General features: G+C 39.6%; 1 protein-coding gene across 1 annotated transcript; it reads right to left on the reverse strand.

Moving 5' to 3' along the window:
* Positions 1–208: 208 nt before the first annotated feature.
* Positions 209–5520, reverse strand: LOC311006498 (uncharacterized protein; the record flags this gene model as incomplete). Its single annotated transcript, XM_083999346.1, has 9 exons — positions 5450–5520; positions 4281–4346; positions 3348–3473; positions 3196–3270; positions 2206–2301; positions 2022–2095; positions 1211–1292; positions 1016–1099; positions 209–331 (listed from the first exon to the last, which is right to left on the reverse strand). Exons 1-9 carry the CDS (start codon positions 5507–5509, stop codon positions 209–211), a joined length of 786 nt encoding a protein of 261 aa, XP_083855472.1. The 5' UTR covers positions 5510–5520.
* Between the last annotated feature and the right edge of the window lie 13761 nt (positions 5521–19281).

The following is a 19281-nucleotide window of genomic DNA, read 5'->3' on the forward strand; positions in this document are numbered from 1 at the left end:
GAAGAGCTGATTGGTTCATTGTCTCAAAATAAATCTTCTGGTTAAATAAGATCAGTGATTAGAGAAAGCTCAGTGAGGTGGCATCAGTCCGGACGCAAGTTCAATATAAATACACTGTTTTCAAAAACAATTACAATCTCTCGTAAACCTGGACGACATGGGTTTTATACACGTATCAGTGCCTTGGTTCTGGGTCAGAGGTCAGAGGTCAGGTGAGTGTGGGCTTGGGTTGGTACTTGACTCTGTTGAAGTCGTCAACTGTGGTTTCCACCGGAGGCTTCTTCCAATATTCCTCCAGACCCAGAATCAGACACAGAGCGATGGCCGCCATCTGCAGCACAAACAGTGTATTACAGCATCACTGTGATGAACTCGAATCTTTTAACTCTGAATCTGAACATGTTCAACCACAACCATGTTATAGAAAAATGGTTTGGGGAAGTTATGTATTTATCTGTGACTGTTGAAACTAAGCTTCCTGGGAAAACCTCTGGAAACATTGGTATTTTTTCTAGAACCTTGTTACAGTACACTTCAAGAAATACAAATTACAAGAGAATCAAACTTAGAAATATAAAGTATGGCCTCATGTGGGACCAACTATTCTAGAACTTCTAGAATTTCTTCAGTTCCTCAATTTTTCTAGACATTCGTGAACTGTGGGACAAATTATCTAGAATCTTCTTTAATCTCTTCCTTTAACTCCTAGACATTTCTACTGTAGAAACCCACAACTAGAAACCCATAAAGTCTTTGAAAATTATAACATTTCTGAAACTTTAACTTGAAACACATGGCGTATGCCGAATCTCCCGAGCATACTGGTTGTAAATACTTATCGGAAACTTAATTTAATATACATACTTGTAACACTTCCAGATAATTATGAACTAGAGTTGATTTAGTCCAGAATCTCATCACATTTGTAGAAACTTTTGTCCATCATCAAATTAAATGATAAAAGTAACTGAAGTTTTCAAGAGTCAAAGTTAGGATAAAAACAGTGCGTGTTTACCGTGATGGTGGCCACGGCTGAAATAATTCCTATCCTGAGTTTGATGGGGAAGCTTAGGTAGCTCTTCAGGACGGGACCACAGGGCTGCCACAAAGATCAAACACATCAACGGTTGGAAAAGAAGAAGTGGTTAAAAAAACTGTTAGAAAAGAGGAAGTGAAAAAGTAGAAGTGAGCAAAGTAATGAGATCGTTACCTCAGCGTGAACCCATAACTTTTGGGTTGCTGGATAAAACTCATTGTCCAACATCACACAGGAATCTTCAGAGCTGGAATTACTGAGCCGAGAAGAAGAAAACATGAGGAAGCAACTGAGATAAAATCCTTTAAAAGACAAAAAGCATCAACAGAGTCAGGATGTCAGTGTCAGATCATCTCAACAAAAGACTAATTGTTCTGCGCTTTTCTAGAATCTTGCAAACCCAATGAGAAGCTCAAAAGCCTTTAGTGTTTCCAAATATCTTAGACATTTTAGAGGCTCGAAGATCCAGTGAAAAGTCAAAAATCTCTTCAAATGTTTTAAGACTGAACTTGGATTCTTCTAAAAGTCAAACACTCATTATAAAACTCAAAATCAATCAAGAACATCAACAGCGGTTTTTGAAGTCTAGAAGCTGAGAAGATCTTCAAGAAACTCAAACCTTCTAGACACAGGTTGTTAGATGTTGCTCTTCTCAAAAAATCTCTACTCTTTTCAAGACTAAAGATCGAAAAATGCACAAGAGTCTGTAGGAGCTCATTATTCTAGAGCCTCACAAGATTTTTAAGAAAAGAAATCTCAACCATAAACTGTGTAGAAGGTCAAAGACTCTTGAAGACACTCAAAACTTCTTCCAGACCCAGATATTCTAGTGCCGCAGATTCTCTTTGAGGAACACAACAGCAACACTTGTAAACGTTAACAAATTATTCAAGAACCTGGAATACAGGTTCAATGAAATCAGAATCTCCTCTGGAAACCCATTCAACCCAGTTCTTCTAGAGGTTAGAGAGTTTTGCTGTCTTACTTTGGGGTGCAGAAACAGGAAGTGGGAAGTTCGTTCTTCCAGTCTTCAGCGTTCCTCAACCCACAACAAAAGTACTGAGGAGCAGAGAGAGAGAGAGAGAGAGAGAGAGAGAGAAAGATCTGTTATTATGCTGTGAACACAATCATAATCAATCTGGACTGATCGATCGGTTTCGTCTTCTTACTGACGACTGAAGTTTGTTCAGTTCCGTCTGGATGTAAAGTTCTGTTTTGTGGAGGGGCGTCACGTTCAGGAACACCTCGTCCACCTCACTGTCCATCTACACAACACCACAACACAACACAACACAATTGAACAGACATTTTGTATGGTTGCTAAAACTTGATTCATACTGTACACAATAAAAGTACTAATAAGTGATTAAAGGGGAATTATGCAAGTGAGGTCTCGCCTCCTCTGTGTCTCTAACCCTCCTCTCCTCCATGTGCATTTGTTTCCAACAACGAAGCCGGTGAGAAATCAATCCATGGAGCGGTGGATAAGGTTATTTATCATCTACCATGTTACCATGTGTATATCTGTGTAGTCTTATCTGTCATCAACAAGAGATTACAGGTTATGGGGCGCATTACGTTTGTGTGGCGGTGTTTTTTTTTATATTTCAAGCTTGTTTTGTAGTGGAAGCCTCTCGAAGCTCCTTTTCCCGGTTCGTCAAATTTGGACAAAGCGGGAAGAGGAGCTTCGTGAAGCTTCTGCTACAAAACAAGCTTGAAATATAGACTTATTTAATTTGTTTCGGGACAATTTCGCATTTTGGGGCTTCAATACAAGACGGACATTACATACGAACAGCATGGAGGTATTTGGATGTCTTTTGGTGTGTCTTTTTGTTACGAAGACAGTTGGTATCCATTTGCAACCGTTATATGGACATGCACTGCTACGCCGAGACCCCCTGTAACTCAGAGAAGCCACGGAGGACTCTGAAACTTCTCCCAGCCCTTAGTCCACATGAGGGTGAGTAGATAATATGTGAAATTTCAATTTCGGGTGAACTACTACTACTTAAAGTAAAAATGTAGCATGAAGCAGAGTTAAGCTTAAAACCTTGCATAGTTCCTCTTTTAAGATGGATAGAAGATGTTTAGTTGATGTAGTTGAGCGGAGCAGCCACCAGGGGGCAGCATCAGACAGGACAGGAGGTTGTAGTCACCTGACTCTGGACCTGAACCAGAGGAGAGGCCACGACCATCAGAGCCACGAACAGCACGAAGATCAGCCCCGAAAACTGGAGAGGACAGTCACAGGTTAGTGTGTGTCTGTGTGTGTGTTTGTGTACAATATGTGTGTATGTGACTATCTCACCAGCAGCAGCAGAGGTTTCATGTCCAACGTCGCAGCAGAGATTCCCAGAACAGACAAAACCACTGTGATTGGACCGAACACCTGAAGAACCAGTAAACCATCGCTGCTGGACAACTGGTTAAACAACTGGGGGGAGAGACAAAGAGAGTAGATTAAATGTGAGTATAGTGGTAAATGCTCTTTCAATTTTAAGTTTGGAAATTACATATTTTGTTTATTTAATTTCTCAATATCATTTGATTATGGAGTGATACTGAATCATTTGTAACGTAATTATCTTGCTCAATATGATTTATCACTTTTGTTATTAATTTTATTAAAACTAATTTTTATTTAATCTATGCATAGCCTTGAATCACTTTAAATATAATTTTATAATTAAATCTTGTTTTAAATTTAATTTCATTATTTATGGAGAGATATTGATTCTTTTCCATTATACATTTTTATTTGATATTTTTTCTTTTCAATTTGCATTATTTTTATTTATCAATTATTTTAATACAATTTTATATGTTATTACATTCATTTATATATTTCATTTCATTTATGGGGAGATATTGAAATATTTATTAACATACAGTAGTTCTTTATTTAACAGTTTAATTTGTGTTTGCATTTTTGATTAGATTTTTGGAAAAAAATTTATCATTTTTTGATTTAATGTGATTTGTACATGAACATTTGTAATACGCAGTGATATTGAACCATTTAGTAACATAATTTTTTTGAATTAATATAACTTGTGTTTATATTTTTTACTTGATTGTTGAACCGTCTTAACATCATTTTTGATTCAGTGTGATTTGTTTATTTCTTGTAACATTTCTAATACGGAGGGACATTGGATCATTTATTTATATAATTAATCACATATTTGTTTGGGTTCAGTTGGTGCTCTCGGTTTTCCAGCCCAGCAGGGAGCAGCATTACCTCAGCAACCGGTATGTTTCCATCGATGGAGGAAAATCCGACTCCGATCATCACCACACCAGACACCTGCAGAGATAATGAAGGAAAAGAGTCAAAGGAAAGTGAAAGAGCGTTAAAGTAAAGGAGGAGGAGGAGGAGGAGGAGGAGGAGGAGGAGGAGGAGGAGGAGGAAGTGTTTAACAGCAGCAGCAACAACATTCCTCTCAAAGTGCTGTTCCTCCCCAGAGAGACGCTCATCAGACTCCCATCAGCTGGATCGCACACGTCACAGCTACAGTATAAACACACACACACATACACACACACATACACACACACACTTTCCACAGCTTCCCACACTAAACCTCCGTCATCCGTGTCTGTTTTTACTGAGCTGTACTTAAACGCAACAGCAAATAAAAAATAACAGTCGTTTCATTCTGTCAGAAACAACTAGCACAAATAATTCAAATGTCTGAAAAGTTTAGCAAAAGATGTAAAATGTTAAACGATGCAGAAAAGTGAAGCTCTGAATAACAACAACAATAACAACGAGGTGAAACACTCACATCATCTCTGAAACATGCACACTAATGACTTTAATCAGCTGATACAGTGTAAACATTAACAAGGCAGCAGCCAAAGCAGGAAGCAGGAAACAGGAATCACTGCAGAGGAATGTTTTCAGCTCCACATCAAAATCTATATAGATTATAAAAAATATAACACTGTAAAATAACTATATTTAAAAAAATCTGTCTAATAAATATAGCAGAGTAAAAAAAAACTGTATATTTATCTTTTTGATTACGATATTTTCGTTATTTTTCGAAGCCTAAGAAATTAATTTAAGCATTCAGGGGAAAAAAGTAACAGTCCTGAAACCTGCGCTGTCGACTTCATGTGATCAAGATCATGTGATGTGAGTGAAAGCTTCAGAACAACAAATCGATGCTTTACACTTATAAAGCAATGAACTAAAATAGTAAGTAATCTGATTTAAATAAACTATTGATGCGAAAACTTTAAAAGTTAAAACACGTTTTACTCCCCGATTCCTTATATGTCACTTCCTGCTGCTTCAGATTCCAGGTGCATCATCGTCATCATCATCATCATCATCTGTCACAACCAAACACAAACATGCTGTTAGCAATTAGCGGTTAGCAATTAGCAGTTAGCTTAGCTTACCAGGAGCAACACAGTGACACAGATTGCGAGTCCACGCAAGTAACTCCTGCAGCGAGCCATGATGACTGTCGTCTGAGAGGGTCGAGCTAAAATAGAAACTGAGTAAAGAGCAGAGCCCGAGTGTGTGAGAGTGTGTGTGTGTGTGTGTGTGTGTGTGTGTGTGTGTGTGTGTGTGTGTGTGTGTGTGTGTGTGTGTGTGTGTGTGTGTGTGTGTGTGTGTGTGATGGATGTTGTTTAAATCTCGAGAGTGTTTGGCTGCAGAACGAAGAACATGACCAAGTTTGGAAGATCAGCTGGAGAGGAGAGGAGAGGAGAGGAGAGGAGAGGAGAGGAGAGGAGAGGAGAGGAGAGGAGGGAAAGAGAGGAAAGGAACAAAGGAGAAGAGAAGAGAGGAGTAGAGAGGAAAGGAACGGAGAGGAAAGGAGAGGAGAGGAGGCAAAGAGAGGAAAGGAACGGAGGAGAAGAGAAGAGAGGAGAGGAGGCAAAGAGAGGAAAGGAACGGAGGAGAAGAGAAGAGAGGAGAGGAGAGGAGAGGAGATGAGATGAGAGGAGAGGAGAGGAGAGGAGAGGAGAGGAGAGGAGAGGAGAGGAGAGGAGGCAAAGAGAGGAAAGGAACGAAGGAGAAGAGAAGAGAGGAGAGGAGGCAAAGAGAGGAAAGGAACGGAGGAGAAGAGAAGAGAGGAGAGGAGAGGAGAGGAGATGAGATGAGAGGAGAGGAGAGGAGAGGAGAGGAGAGGAGAGGAGAGGAGAGGAGAGGAGAGGAGGCAAAGAGAGGAAAGGAACGGAGGAGAAGAGAGGAAAGGAACGAAGGAGAAGAGAAGAGAGGAGTAGAGAGGAGAGGAGAGGAGGCAAAGAGAGGAAAGGAACGGAGGAGAAGAGAAGAGAGGAGTAGAGAGGAAAGGAACAGAGAGGAGAGGAGAGGAGAGGAGAGGAGAGGAGAGGAGAGGAGGCAAAGAGAGGAAAGGAACGAAGGAGAAGAGAAGAGAGAGGAACGAAGGAGAAGAGAAGAGAGGAGTAGAGAGGCGAAGAAGAGAAGAGAGGAGAGGAACAGACAGGAAAGAAAAGGATGAGAGGAGAAGAGAGGAGACAGTGAAGGAAAGCGGAGGAGAGGAAAGAGAAGGATCAGTTCCTCCAGGTAAAACAACCTCTTATCAAGAAGAGGAGGGAGGGAGCGACTGAAAGAGAAAAACAGGAAGAAACCCAAAGTGTGAGTATCATTATGATGAGAGACAGATTGAAAACAAAGAGTGGGTGAAGGGTCATAACAAATCTAATATAATAAAATGTTTATTTATGTAACACACTGTTGCACAGCAGCAGCAGCCGGGAGACTCAACAAAACATCCCCGACGCCGCCTTAACTACTTCCTCTTCCTGTTCTCAGATCCAATCAGATCGCCCAAACCAACCGAACTAACTAACTAACTCCTGCACTGACCGACAATAAACACTGATAAACTCTGATAAACATTATATCCAATCAGGAGGTGATGCCTCGTCTGTCTGATACAGAAACTGCTTCACTGGGACCGGTCCACGACTCAGGAGAAACTAAATCACATCGTCTGCAAAGAGGCGGATTCTCAGCAGGAAGTCACAGATTCAGACAAAACAACCACAATATTTCACCAGGATCGAAAGTATTTCAGTTCAGAATCATATTAAATGAATGCATGAATGCTAAAAAGTGTTGTGTAGGTTATATGTTTTCGGTTTGTATTGTGATATTTGTCTCTGAAGCGCCACATTATGTCATAATGCCATGATTTTGTAATAAAATTCTTGAATGAAATATGTAACAAACTTAGCCACATTGTGTAATAAGTTGTTAAATAATGCACCACATTTATTACATTTTTATTCATAAAAAAAAGTGCAACACCCCCATTTTGTAAGAACGGATGCAAAATGCAGCAAAGTTTATACAATTTACAATAATTGTATTACAAAATGTGGCAGATTATTATGTAATGGGGCACTACAGTTTCATACTGTAAATACCTTTTAATCTCATTGTAATGCAGTAGAGTGACAATTAAGTTTGTTTATTTTTTCATTCATCAGGATACAAGACTATTTTTGGCTGTGAACAAAAAATAAGTTCCTGAAGAGACTAAATTAAAAATAAAGACCTGTTAACTTCTACAAATAAACACACAGATGTTCTGAAATGGCAACAGCCAATAGGAAAAGTCCAAAACCATTTCATGTCACCTCCTCACACAACTATATCACTCACTCACTCAGTCAGCCACAAACATTAACTCTTGACTCAAGGTCCACTCGCTTTTTTATTTCCTTGGAGATTTTAAAGAGGAACTATGCTTAGATTTTTTTTTTTTTTTACCTTAATTAACCAGCTCCAGAGTCCTAGTGTTGGTTAAATCAATGTAGTTGTGACCTGTTGTGATCATAGATGGCATGGCATATATTTTTTATGTAAGTCTCTTTGAAATATAGGAGTCCCATGACCAGCCAAACTCCTAAAAAAAAGCGTGATTTATAGTCCAGAATACGGTACTTTTGGCATATGGCACCAGGGCCGTTGCTAGGAATTCTGGGCCCCCTGAAAGAATACTAAAGTGGGCCCCTGCCCCCTGACTTTTCCACTTTTTTTCATAGACTATGTATGTATTATCATTTCTTATGTAGGACCAGTTAAATATAAAACACAATTTTATACAATATATATAAGTAGGGGGTCCCCGCTCCATCTCTCCATCAGTTTGGGGGTCCTTGGCCTGGAAAACGTTGAAGACCCCTGCTCTAGGGGGCGCTGTAGAGAAAAGAAGAGACCAAAACAGTGTAAAAAGCAACCAGACTTGCATAGTTCCCATTTAAACCACATCAGAGAAACGCCACCTGCTAGTGAAGTGAGAGATGTGATTTTCATTTTCTTTTCTTTTCTTTTTTTTACTGCCAAACTAAAAACAAATGTGTTGTTTCTATGCATTTGTTTATTTTCTGCTAATAGTTTTACAGCGATCATCACACCGACAGACGTTTTAACAGTTTTGTCTCGCCGCTTATCTTATTCTTCTATGGAAAATGTCACGTCGAGTAAAGTTTTATCGACTGGAAGACTAGAGTCATCAGACTGAGAGCTGTGTTGACTTTAGACTAAAAATAACTGAAGGGGACGGACCGACTGTCTGGGCGTGTGTGTGTGTGTGTGTGTGCGTGTTTATGTCCTGACGTGAGTGAGTGTGTGTGTGTGTAAAGGGGTCGGTCATAAACAGCAGACACTCACTGTGTTTCTCAAACGTATAAATATCTGTAGTATCATCGGCTGAGTCGGGCCGATGAAGATAAACGCTGCAGCTGCTGGTGTGATGGAGGTCGAGTGGAACATCTCCATCCGTCATCATCACCTGTCGGTCGGAGCAGTGGAAACATCCACCACAGCTGCTGGTGTAGCTCTGCTGCTGCTGCTGTCACTGTCTGATGGTTAGTTAGTTCCCCCTGCAGCCTCCGGGGGGCGCTAACAAGAGTTTGAATGGTTAGTTCATTAAATGGCGCCCTGTTTGTTTGTTTTTTAATGTTTTTACTGAGCCAAAGAAAACAACACACAGTTAACTGATGTGGAGAGCTCAGTGTCAGAGAGAGGACATTTTATATAAAAGAGAACATTCACTTAAAGGGATAGTTGATCAGGGCAAATTGGCCCATTGCCATAATCCCTATAGTCATAGCAGTAGGTTCGTTACCTTTAATTGTCGGTGCAAGCTATTTTTAGAACGGCGGAGCAGAGCCGTGAGCTGCTCAGAGCTACGCTACGGAGGCTCATGGGATTTCTCATGAGTTTCCCTCATCACACTCATGAAATACACAATCCAACAACTCCAAAACGCTCTGGTGGACAAGTTGTGACCTGCACATTCACCACGCTATGAGATAATAACACAACGTTACCACACAGAGTTGTTTTAGAGGGAAATACAGAGAGTGCTTGATGAAAAACTGTCCCTGAAGGCAACGCGCATCAGCGGTTTTGCATGAATTTCCCTCTAAAACAACTCTGTCTGGTAACGTTCTGTATTATCTCGTAGCGTGGTGAATGTGCAGGTCACAACTTGTGCCTAGTGTAGCTCTGAGCAGCTCGCGGCTCTGCTCCGCTGTTCTAAAAATAGCTTGCACCGACAATGAAAGGTAACGAACCTACTTCTAAAACTATAGGGATTATGTCTCTATTCTTCTTTTCTCTTGTGTCACTGTTGTCATATGTGCTTTTATTGTCTATACTTTAATGTTATACTCCCCCTTTTCCTTGCCCCATAGGAGGTCTTCACCTCCTACCAGGCCATTGCCCTAATAAGAATGTATTCTTAGCAATTCTTGCCTGGTTAAATAAAGGTTTACTACTACTACTACTACATTATGGCAATGGGTCAATTTGCCAAAATGTTGAACTATCCCTTTAAATATCAAATCAAAGGTTCCATAGTTAAAAGTTGTCAATAAAACATGTTTGATCTGAGATTTTTTCAGCGGCTGTGACTTAGAACCTGGGAACACTAACTTGTTTGTGTGGAGAACAGTGGATGGTGACGACCGTTCTCCTTCTTCTTCCTGTTGTTAAAGGTCCGTGAGGAGCAGGAGGAGGTTCTGGTTTTTCTCAGTGTTTAAATGTTTTTTTTTTCTGTTCCACGGTCGCAGCAGACGGAGCTTCTCCCTCCAGCGTTTACGTCGTCATGACAGCAGCGATAAAACCTTTATAAACATCAGGCTGCAGACGCTCACGCATGGAACACGGCCGGATCAAACGCCTTCCATATGGGGCCCGGGGCCCATCGGGGGCCCATTAGAGATCCTCCGATTCCGAATTTGTTCGTTTTTCACAATTATATAAAAAGGCTACACATACTGTTTATAGTTTAGTTAAAGGGATAGTTCACCCAAAATTCAAATTTCACTCATTATCTACTCACCCTCATGTCAACTAATAGCTGTGAGAATTCACTGTCAATGGATACCAACTTTCTTCGTGCAAAAAGACACACCAAAAAACATCCAAATACCTCCATACTGCTCGTGTGTAATGTCCCTCTTGTATTGAAGCCCCGACATGAGAAATTGTTCTGAAAAAAATTAAATAAGTCTATATTTTAAGCTTGTTTGTAGCGGAAGCTCCCAGTGTCTCGGTTCACTGCTTTGCCTGTGTCTGTGCAAATCACGCCGGCAGAACAATTTCTCATGTTGGGGCTTCAATACAAGAGGGACATTACAGACGAGCAGTATGGAGGTATTTGGATTTTGGATCATTTTGGATGTTTTTTGGTGTGTCTTTTTGGACGAAGAAAGTTGGTATCCATTGACAAGCATTATATGGACAAATACTGCTACGCGGACCCCCCCGTAACTCAGAGAAGCCACGGAGGACTCTGAAACTTCTCCCAGCTCTTAGTCCACATGAGGGCAAGTAGATAATGAGTGAAATTTGAATTTTGGGTGAACTATCCCTTTAATAAAAACCTTCATATCAGAGTTTGAATTTTACTCACTAATAATTATGGGATTCTCATGTGATTGTATTTTATTTTCACACAATAATTAGGGCCACGGGCAATCGCACCGGGCACTGGTCCCAACAGCTATGAAATAGCTGCAGGGACCAGTGCCCGGGCGAAGCCCGGGCACTACTGTTATTGTGTGGATTTTTTCCTAGTTAGTGTGAATGCTGGAAGCATTCACACTATTGTTATTCAAATCTTTATACTTATTATTATTATTATTATTCTTACGTCTTTCACCCTTTTTCTGCGTTTAACTCCTTCTTCATACTTTGTGCTATTTCAACAATTCATATATCAAAACGTGCAGCTTTCTCAGGACATTTATGCTACTATTTTTCTCTTTTCAACTATTTATACTTTTTAAAATATTTAACTTTTTCTGCAATTTTTTTCCCATAGGAATACATTGAAACAGTCTTCAAACTCTTCAAATCTTCTGCTTCATTCAGCCTCTAATAGCTTCAGCATACTTTCAGCTACAGACTTCATTCAACTTTTAAACTGTTCACAAACCTTTCAACTATTCAGCTATATCTCAGCTTATTGATATCTTCAACAGTTTCAGATATATGTATAGTTTTAAAATCATTAAAATTTCTGACAAAATTCAGATTTAACATGAAAGTCAATGGGACGGAATGTTCGGACGTTGGCAGTTGGCAGAGTGACAGAGGGTCTAAAAATCCTCTCACATTTTTCTCTCTTTCCTGTCAGCACGGCCACAGATTACACTCTACACACATAATTTCTGCCACGTTTGTAGACAAGCTCATCCTCGATCTCTTCATGTGCTCAAAAAACCAGAGAGACTTACACAATTTAAACTGGGAGCCTCCGAGTGCAGCCAGTTCCCTCTCTTCCTCTCATTGAGTCCCATTCAAAAGTAGGAGCTGATTTTCGGAGAAAAGCAGAAATGACCTCCTTATCTTACCTGCTACTGTGAGAAAAGTTTTTGCCCTACAAACATTTAATGCACATCACCACACTCAGGAAGCTCTTTTGAACCAGCCAGTCTCTACCACACTCATATAAGAGTTACGGTTCTCTTTTCAGAGGCGGTTGTTCGGGAGCTGCACTGAGCTCAAATCTCACTGTTCTGCTCTGTGTGGTGCAGACACAGAGAGAGAGAGACACACACACACAGACAGCTAGACACACACAAACACACAGACACACACATGCACACAAAAAGCTTGCTTCTGTCTCCTTTCCACACACTGGTTTACAGCTCATTAATCAGCCTCTCAATGATTTCATATCTTTGAGGGGAATTTCTAAACATATCTAAAAAGTTATTTGTCTACACACATTTCAGTTTGTTCAGGTAATGGAGATTTCAGGATTTGGAGCTTCTTCATGTCCTGGCTTTAGACTTTTCCACCTCTTTAACCCGTACATTTTACTTTGAAGGATTTTGCCTTTTCTCATTAATTCCAACAATTCAAACTCGACCATTTTAGGAGTTTTACATTTTTAATTTATTAATGTTTAGCCTATATATCTTTACCCTTTCTTTTTACACCTATCTTTAACAATTCAGGTATTTTCCTGCATTTCATGTCATTCAGCCTCCTCATTAAAAGTTCTACTCTTTAGACATTGCCTCATCTTTATTAACATTTATATAACAAATGTTTTCAAGCTGTTAATTTTATAACTTACATTATTAGAGTAATTTGAGTGTACTTAAAATGTTAATTTTTCTTTCACCACAATCTTCAACAATTCAAATAATTTCCAACCACCTAGATATTGTTTAATCTATATTAGTAATTGTCCAACAATGTATTCATGCTATTATATATAATATATATTACAGGTTCCATTTGTTAATCTATTTTCACTTATTACTTTAGCCATGTTAGCACTTGTTTATCTGTTTTCTGTAGCAGTGCTTTTTGCAGCTGACTGCAGACTCCTCAACTGTTAGACTTAATAATGCAGGATTTTCCAACACATTCCTCTGCCTTTTCAACATTTCTACTGCTTTTAGACTAAAAACATATTTATTACACTTAACCCTAAACAATTCAGGATTTTTTCCACCAATGTCATGTCATTCAGCTTCCTGCTTACATGTTCCTTCTTTTTAATCTATTCTCACTTGTTGCTTCAGCTATGTTACTGCTGGTTCATCAGTTTTCCTTTCTGTGGCTAGCTGCAGATTTCAACTCAACTGTTAAACATCTTCAACATGCAGGATTTTTGCATTTTCTTCTACCTTTTTTTTTTTTTTTTTTTTTAATTTCTACTGCTTTTTGTCCTTAAAAAGGCATTAATCTTGTATGTTTCAGCTTCAACGTTAGACTTTTTCAATGATTTCTTCAGCTTATTCAGCATTGCTTCAGCTTATTCACCATGGCAATGCACACACATTCTCTGTGTGTCGGTCACACACACACACACACACACACACACACACACACACACACACACACACACACACACACACACACACACACAAATGAACACACACACACACACACACACAAATGAACACACATTAACTACCACACACACACACACACACACACACACACACACACAAATGAACACACATTAACTACCACACACACTCACACACACACACACACACACACACACACACACACACACACACACACACACACACACACACACACACACACACACACTGTACCACAGTGCATGCTCTGATGCTGTTCTGAACTGCTTATAGGCTAACAAAAAAAACTAAGTGTATGCTGGAGTTTCTTTGGCTTTCAGTGATTGCTTAAATACTACTACTGGTTATATGAGGCCACAACAGTTTCACAGAGACTTCGGGAGGGGGTGCGGTTATACTACAACTTAGGCCAGTACTAGGAAGTTCATTGCACTTTTAATAGTGAAGAATAGGGTCATTTTACAGTCTGGTAATTACCGGGTGATTACAGGTAATAAGATGTATTTACTAAGTAATAGCAGGTAATTAAATGTACTTACCTTGTAATTACTACCAGGTAATTACCCAGTATTTACAAGATGGTAAGATGTAGCTACCACCTATTTACCTGGTAGTTACCTGATATTGGCCTGCTAATTACCAACAAAATACTGGGTAATTACCTGGTAAGTACTTAGTAATTACAAGGTAATTACATTTAATTACCTGTTAGTAAATAAATATAATTGAAATTACTTCACAATCCATTGTAGCCTACAGGTCCTATTGGTCTTAAGCCAAGTGAAGTCAGGAGTTTTCAGTAGGTCAGAAGTAGGTAGTAGTAGGTTCCCGTAACCGGGCAACCACCACCCCCCAACCACCCCCTCCCCCCCACCACCACCACCTCCCCCCCACCCCACCAGTTGCTGCCCTGTTGCTGTGGTCCCCCTCTCCCCTAATCCCCCATTGGCTACACACGCAGCCAATGGGAGGCTTTTCCTCACCATGACGACATCACTCTGATTGGTCGGTTGACTGGTTGTTTTGTCTTTAATACTCTTAACTCCCTCCCATATTCCTTTTCCATCATCATCATCCAGGTAAGAGGCCCTTACATTTTTTTTCTTTCTAAAAACTAGCTTGATTTCTGATTAAAATTTTTACCATTTAAAATTAGGGGTAACTGTATAAAATCAATTTAATTTATTAATTTATTAATTTAATTTAATTTAACCATTGTTTAACTTACATTTCACTTGGGAAAATATTGTCAATTGCCGAAAACATGACATCTTTCCCCTTTTTTCCCTCCATCCCATCACACTAACAATAAAGAAAAGAACCCTAACAAAAGAGAAAGGTAAGAAAAAAATTTAACACCTTGATTTTTCAATGTTTATTTCAGATATAACATTATTATGATTTTTGTGTGCGTGAATAAAGGGATGATGATGATGAAAAATATTATTTGGCACTAATAAACCATAAAATATGTGAACTAAAATCTCTATGTAGTTAGTAACATGAATCTAAATTGGGCAGCAATGACCTTGTCAGTGTCACTGATCATTTTTATACGTTTTTTGTAATTTATTTTATCAGAGAGGTTGTGGCAGAGACTACTGTTGTGAAGCCATAGTGATAGTGCAGTTTTTCAGAGCTTCCCGCCACTCGCCAGACGCGCGAATGAGTTGGTGACGTCACACTGGTTTTTTTTTTTTCCGCTGTGACCTAGCAACAGGTCCTAGTGCGTCAGACGTCTGCTACGTTAATCCCTCTCTATTGATTTATTCATTGTCCTCCCTGCTATTACTAATAACACTCTTAGTTAACTTTGATTTATTTAGGTAAATATAATTAAAAAACGAGTATACCAGAATGTAAGCATATTTATGTATAATTTATTTTATAAGTAATCCTTAATGGAGTTATCGTATTCTGAATGTTTGAGTTTTTTTTTTTTAATCCAATAATAACGCACTACATTTTATATAGTGTAAATACGGCTAGTATACCATGACTGTGGCGATGGTCTAGTGGTTAAGCATTCTGACTAGTAATATTTTTACTCCATTGGATGCCAGTTCGATTCCCGGCCCCGGCACCTTAAACAAATCCACAACAACAAGAAGCTACGTTTGCCCCTTTTACCAAGTGCTAAAATAAATCAGAAAACCCAACACCAAAATGATTACTTGCATATTTAGTCCGAGTTTGTGGCGGAGACAACTGCAGTGAGGCCGAAGATGACAGGCATAGTGACAGTGACATTGCGCGGAAGTTGATTTGAAGCTTTTCAAAATAAAAGCGAATAAACCGGAAGCACACGTATTGTTCGTTCCTCATGTAAATATACTTTATGTCTTGGGGATTTATTTTATATATACTGTATATATGAATATAAAACGCCAGCATATTTATGTATAATACATTTTATAAGTAATCCTAAAAAGAGTTATCATAGTTTAGATTCTTTTTTTAGTTCTTTTTAGAGTTTTATATATAAAAAATAATAATAATAAAAAATAAAAAAAAACTGAAACTACATAAAAACTAATAATGCATCAAAATCCGTTTTGTTTTGTTTTTTTAATGCATGTTTTTGCTTTTTGCTTTCAGAATGAAACGCATAAGAGATGTCACCGAAAAGAGGCCGGACAGCCCCTTCTCTAGACCCCCACCACTCCATATAAAAGTGGTGGGGGTCAAAGAGAAGGCGAAAGTCCTCAGGTGGACATTTGGGGAGGGGGAGGCTGTCCCCGACGTAACAAAACACAACATGCTAGTAGCCATATCCGATGGCTGGACAGTCAAAAAAGTTACCTTCTTTGAGGAATTAAAACACCAAGTGAAGGATGACACTTCCTACATAATGAAAGGATACTCACTCCGGGGAGACGGGCCCCCGTACGATATAAACATCACGAGGGCCACAACATTCTATGCTGGCACTGCCAATCTGGCAGTGCCAGCAGACCATTATAAAAGAGGCAAGGAGCTCCTGGACCCCCCCTCCACTGTGACCCCACTGGATGGGGTGAGGGGGTCCATGGGGCTCCTAACCCTTGTTGGGGAGCTAGTGGAGGTTAGTTATTTAATTTCTGAAATTTCTGACTTACAGTTTAGGCCTGCCTGCCTGTTGTAGCTATAATAATTTCCTCTTGTCATTCAGTTGGGACAGATCAAACCCATGCGTGTTGGGAGGGAGGAGGTGCCCCTCCGTACAGTGACACTGCGCCAGGTAAGCAATTAATTTTATTTATGAAATGATAAAGTGAATGCATTATGTTCTACGAATGAACAAGATAAAGTATTTTTTCTTGTCTACCTTTTTCAGGAGAAAACAGAGGTTGAGATAACCCTGTGGAGGGAGCTGGCAGTGACCCCGTTGGCAACTGGCCAGTGGGTGACTGTCACCCACCTCCGCAGGACGGACTCGTCTTACGGACTAAGGATACACAGCACCACATTCAGCTCAGCTGAGGTAGGTGAATTCAGAAGAAAGGGGGCGGGAGGGGTGTTAGATGATGAGTAATATTTTTCTGTGAAAATAATGATGTTGATCATGTTATGTTTTTTCCATTAAAAAAAAAATCTTTGTCTCTTTAGATCAACCAAGAGGAGAAAGAGGAGGAGGTCGGCATTCTGGGGGCCAATCCCAAAGGGGAGCATCAATTTGAGGTTATCCTCGAAAATGGAGACCTGATGCTGCTCGAGAAAGACCTGTGGCTTCCCCTTCTTGAGAAGCTCGTGACGCCTCCACTGAGCGTGCTGATAAAAAGACGGGGCCAAAAAATTATTGCGGCCACACCCCTGTAACACATACACACACACATATTCACACACTACACACACACACATACTTGTGAAAGTGATAGTGGGTATAAAAAAAATAGATGTAACAGGTAGTGAAAGAGGAGAAGAAAAAGGAGGGGAGGGGAAGGAGGGAGGGGATGGGGGGGTATTAGAGAAGTAAGAAGAGTTGGAAAGAACGACACGTTGTTAAGTATGTTGTTAAATGAAATATTGTTTAATAAAATGTTATTTAATTGAACAATGGCTCTCTTTGTAATTATTCTCAGACAAGTCAGCAGGCATATTATGGTTTATTATTTTGTCTAGTGTCTTTGCACATGATAGGCTAAATGTATAATATTAATAATAATAATAATAATAACAATCATGATAATAATAATAATAATAATAATAATAATAATAATAATAATAATAATAATAATAATAATAATAATAATAATGCCCGAGAAAAGATACTGAACTCATTCACTTTGTAATACAAATGCCAAATATGCAGGAAGACTAAAGTTACACAGCTGTGATATAGCTCAGTGGGTTGAGTGACCCCTAAGGAAATTTTATGCTTTTGCTGCGCGAGATCGAATCCAGGTCGGTGCAATTTTGGGAAGACTCTTCACTTTCCTTTTTTTGTGTGGTTGGTAACTTTGGACGCCATCGTACGTACTAATCATATAACATCCATGATACAAATTCAATAAAAAACTTCTGGAATCGTTTTTATTTTTATGATTAAATCGCCTGTAACAGTAATGAACAGGTCAGATCAAATCAAAACGTTACCAGGGTAATGATGAAAATGACAAAAACGCAGGGAGACCCAGTTTTGTCTATGTGCTGTTGTGGTGTAGTGGTTTGTACTTCTGATTTGTAAATTTTTCATTATGGCTGCCCGAGATCGCGTCCCGCTCGATGCGATTCTCTTAAGATTATTATTATTTATTTATTTATTATTTTCCTCACTACGACTAGATCATTCTAATGTTTATGATTAAATTGTCTGCAACAGTGATAACATTTTGATGTTTCAAACCTAAAGAAGCGAAATGCGCAGAGTGTCTCACTTTTCCCAGTAACTGAGTTTGGAATTTCCGAGTACCTTTAAACGCATCATCCAGTCCTCCCGAGAACTAACGTCATTCGGCTGTGAGGTTTGTAACGGTAGGTAGCAGCGAATGAAAGTGCCCCAACGGACAGCTGTGAAACTTTATAAATGCACTTTTTTCGTTTCATGATTGGCCTCAAACTTAAACGGACTTGAAAGAAGTCGAAGGGCGAGACATTTCCACAGTAAAAACCGTGTTAGCAACGTGCTAACACCGGCTATGCTAACGCGAATGTAGCCGTTTTGCTAACCGCTAGCGGAAGTTAGCATCGAGCTAGTTCACAAAAACGGCCGGCTGTGCTAACGGCTATGCTACTTTTACCAGTCGAGGCTTTGTTTATCAGTAATGACCGCGTATCTGCGGACTGCATTTAAGCAATACCACACGAGAGGGAGTGCTGTTGTACTGTATATCAGCACGGCTGTGATTCGGTCGTAGCTAATCAATATAAACACAGTTGAAGCTAAGTAGCTGAGCTACATGGCTAACAACAGCTAACGCTAATATCAAAACACATCGCACGTAGTTGCCCCCGCGGCGATTTTTTTCCAGCCGGGTTTAGTAGAGACTTATCACCAATTAGACGGACCAGGTCAGGTCCAGGTTTAATGTTCAGGTCCGTTTATAACTGTAGCAGCAGCAGCAGCAGCAGCAGCAGCAGCAGCAGCAGCAGAGAGATGGGTTAATGTTCAGGTTTATAACTGTAGTAGCAGCAGAGAGATGGTTTAATGTTCAGGTTTATAACTGTAGCAGCAGCAGAGAGATGGTTTAATGTTCAGGTTTATAACTGTAGCAGCAGCAGAGAGATGGTTTAATGTTCAGGTTTATAACTGTAGCAGCAGCAGAGAGATGGTTTAATGTTCAGGTTTATAACTGTAGCAGCAACAGAGAGATGGGGCAGCCCCTGTTGGGGGAGCCTGGCTCTGACTTAGCTCCTGTCCAGCTGAACAGTGGAGTGATAACGTCCGTAAAAAGTCGCAGTGTTTTGTTGTTTCT

This window comes from Trachurus trachurus (genome assembly GCF_905171665.1).
Source record: "Trachurus trachurus genome assembly, chromosome: 23".
In the NCBI taxonomy this organism is placed as follows: domain Eukaryota; kingdom Metazoa; phylum Chordata; class Actinopteri; order Carangiformes; family Carangidae; genus Trachurus; species Trachurus trachurus.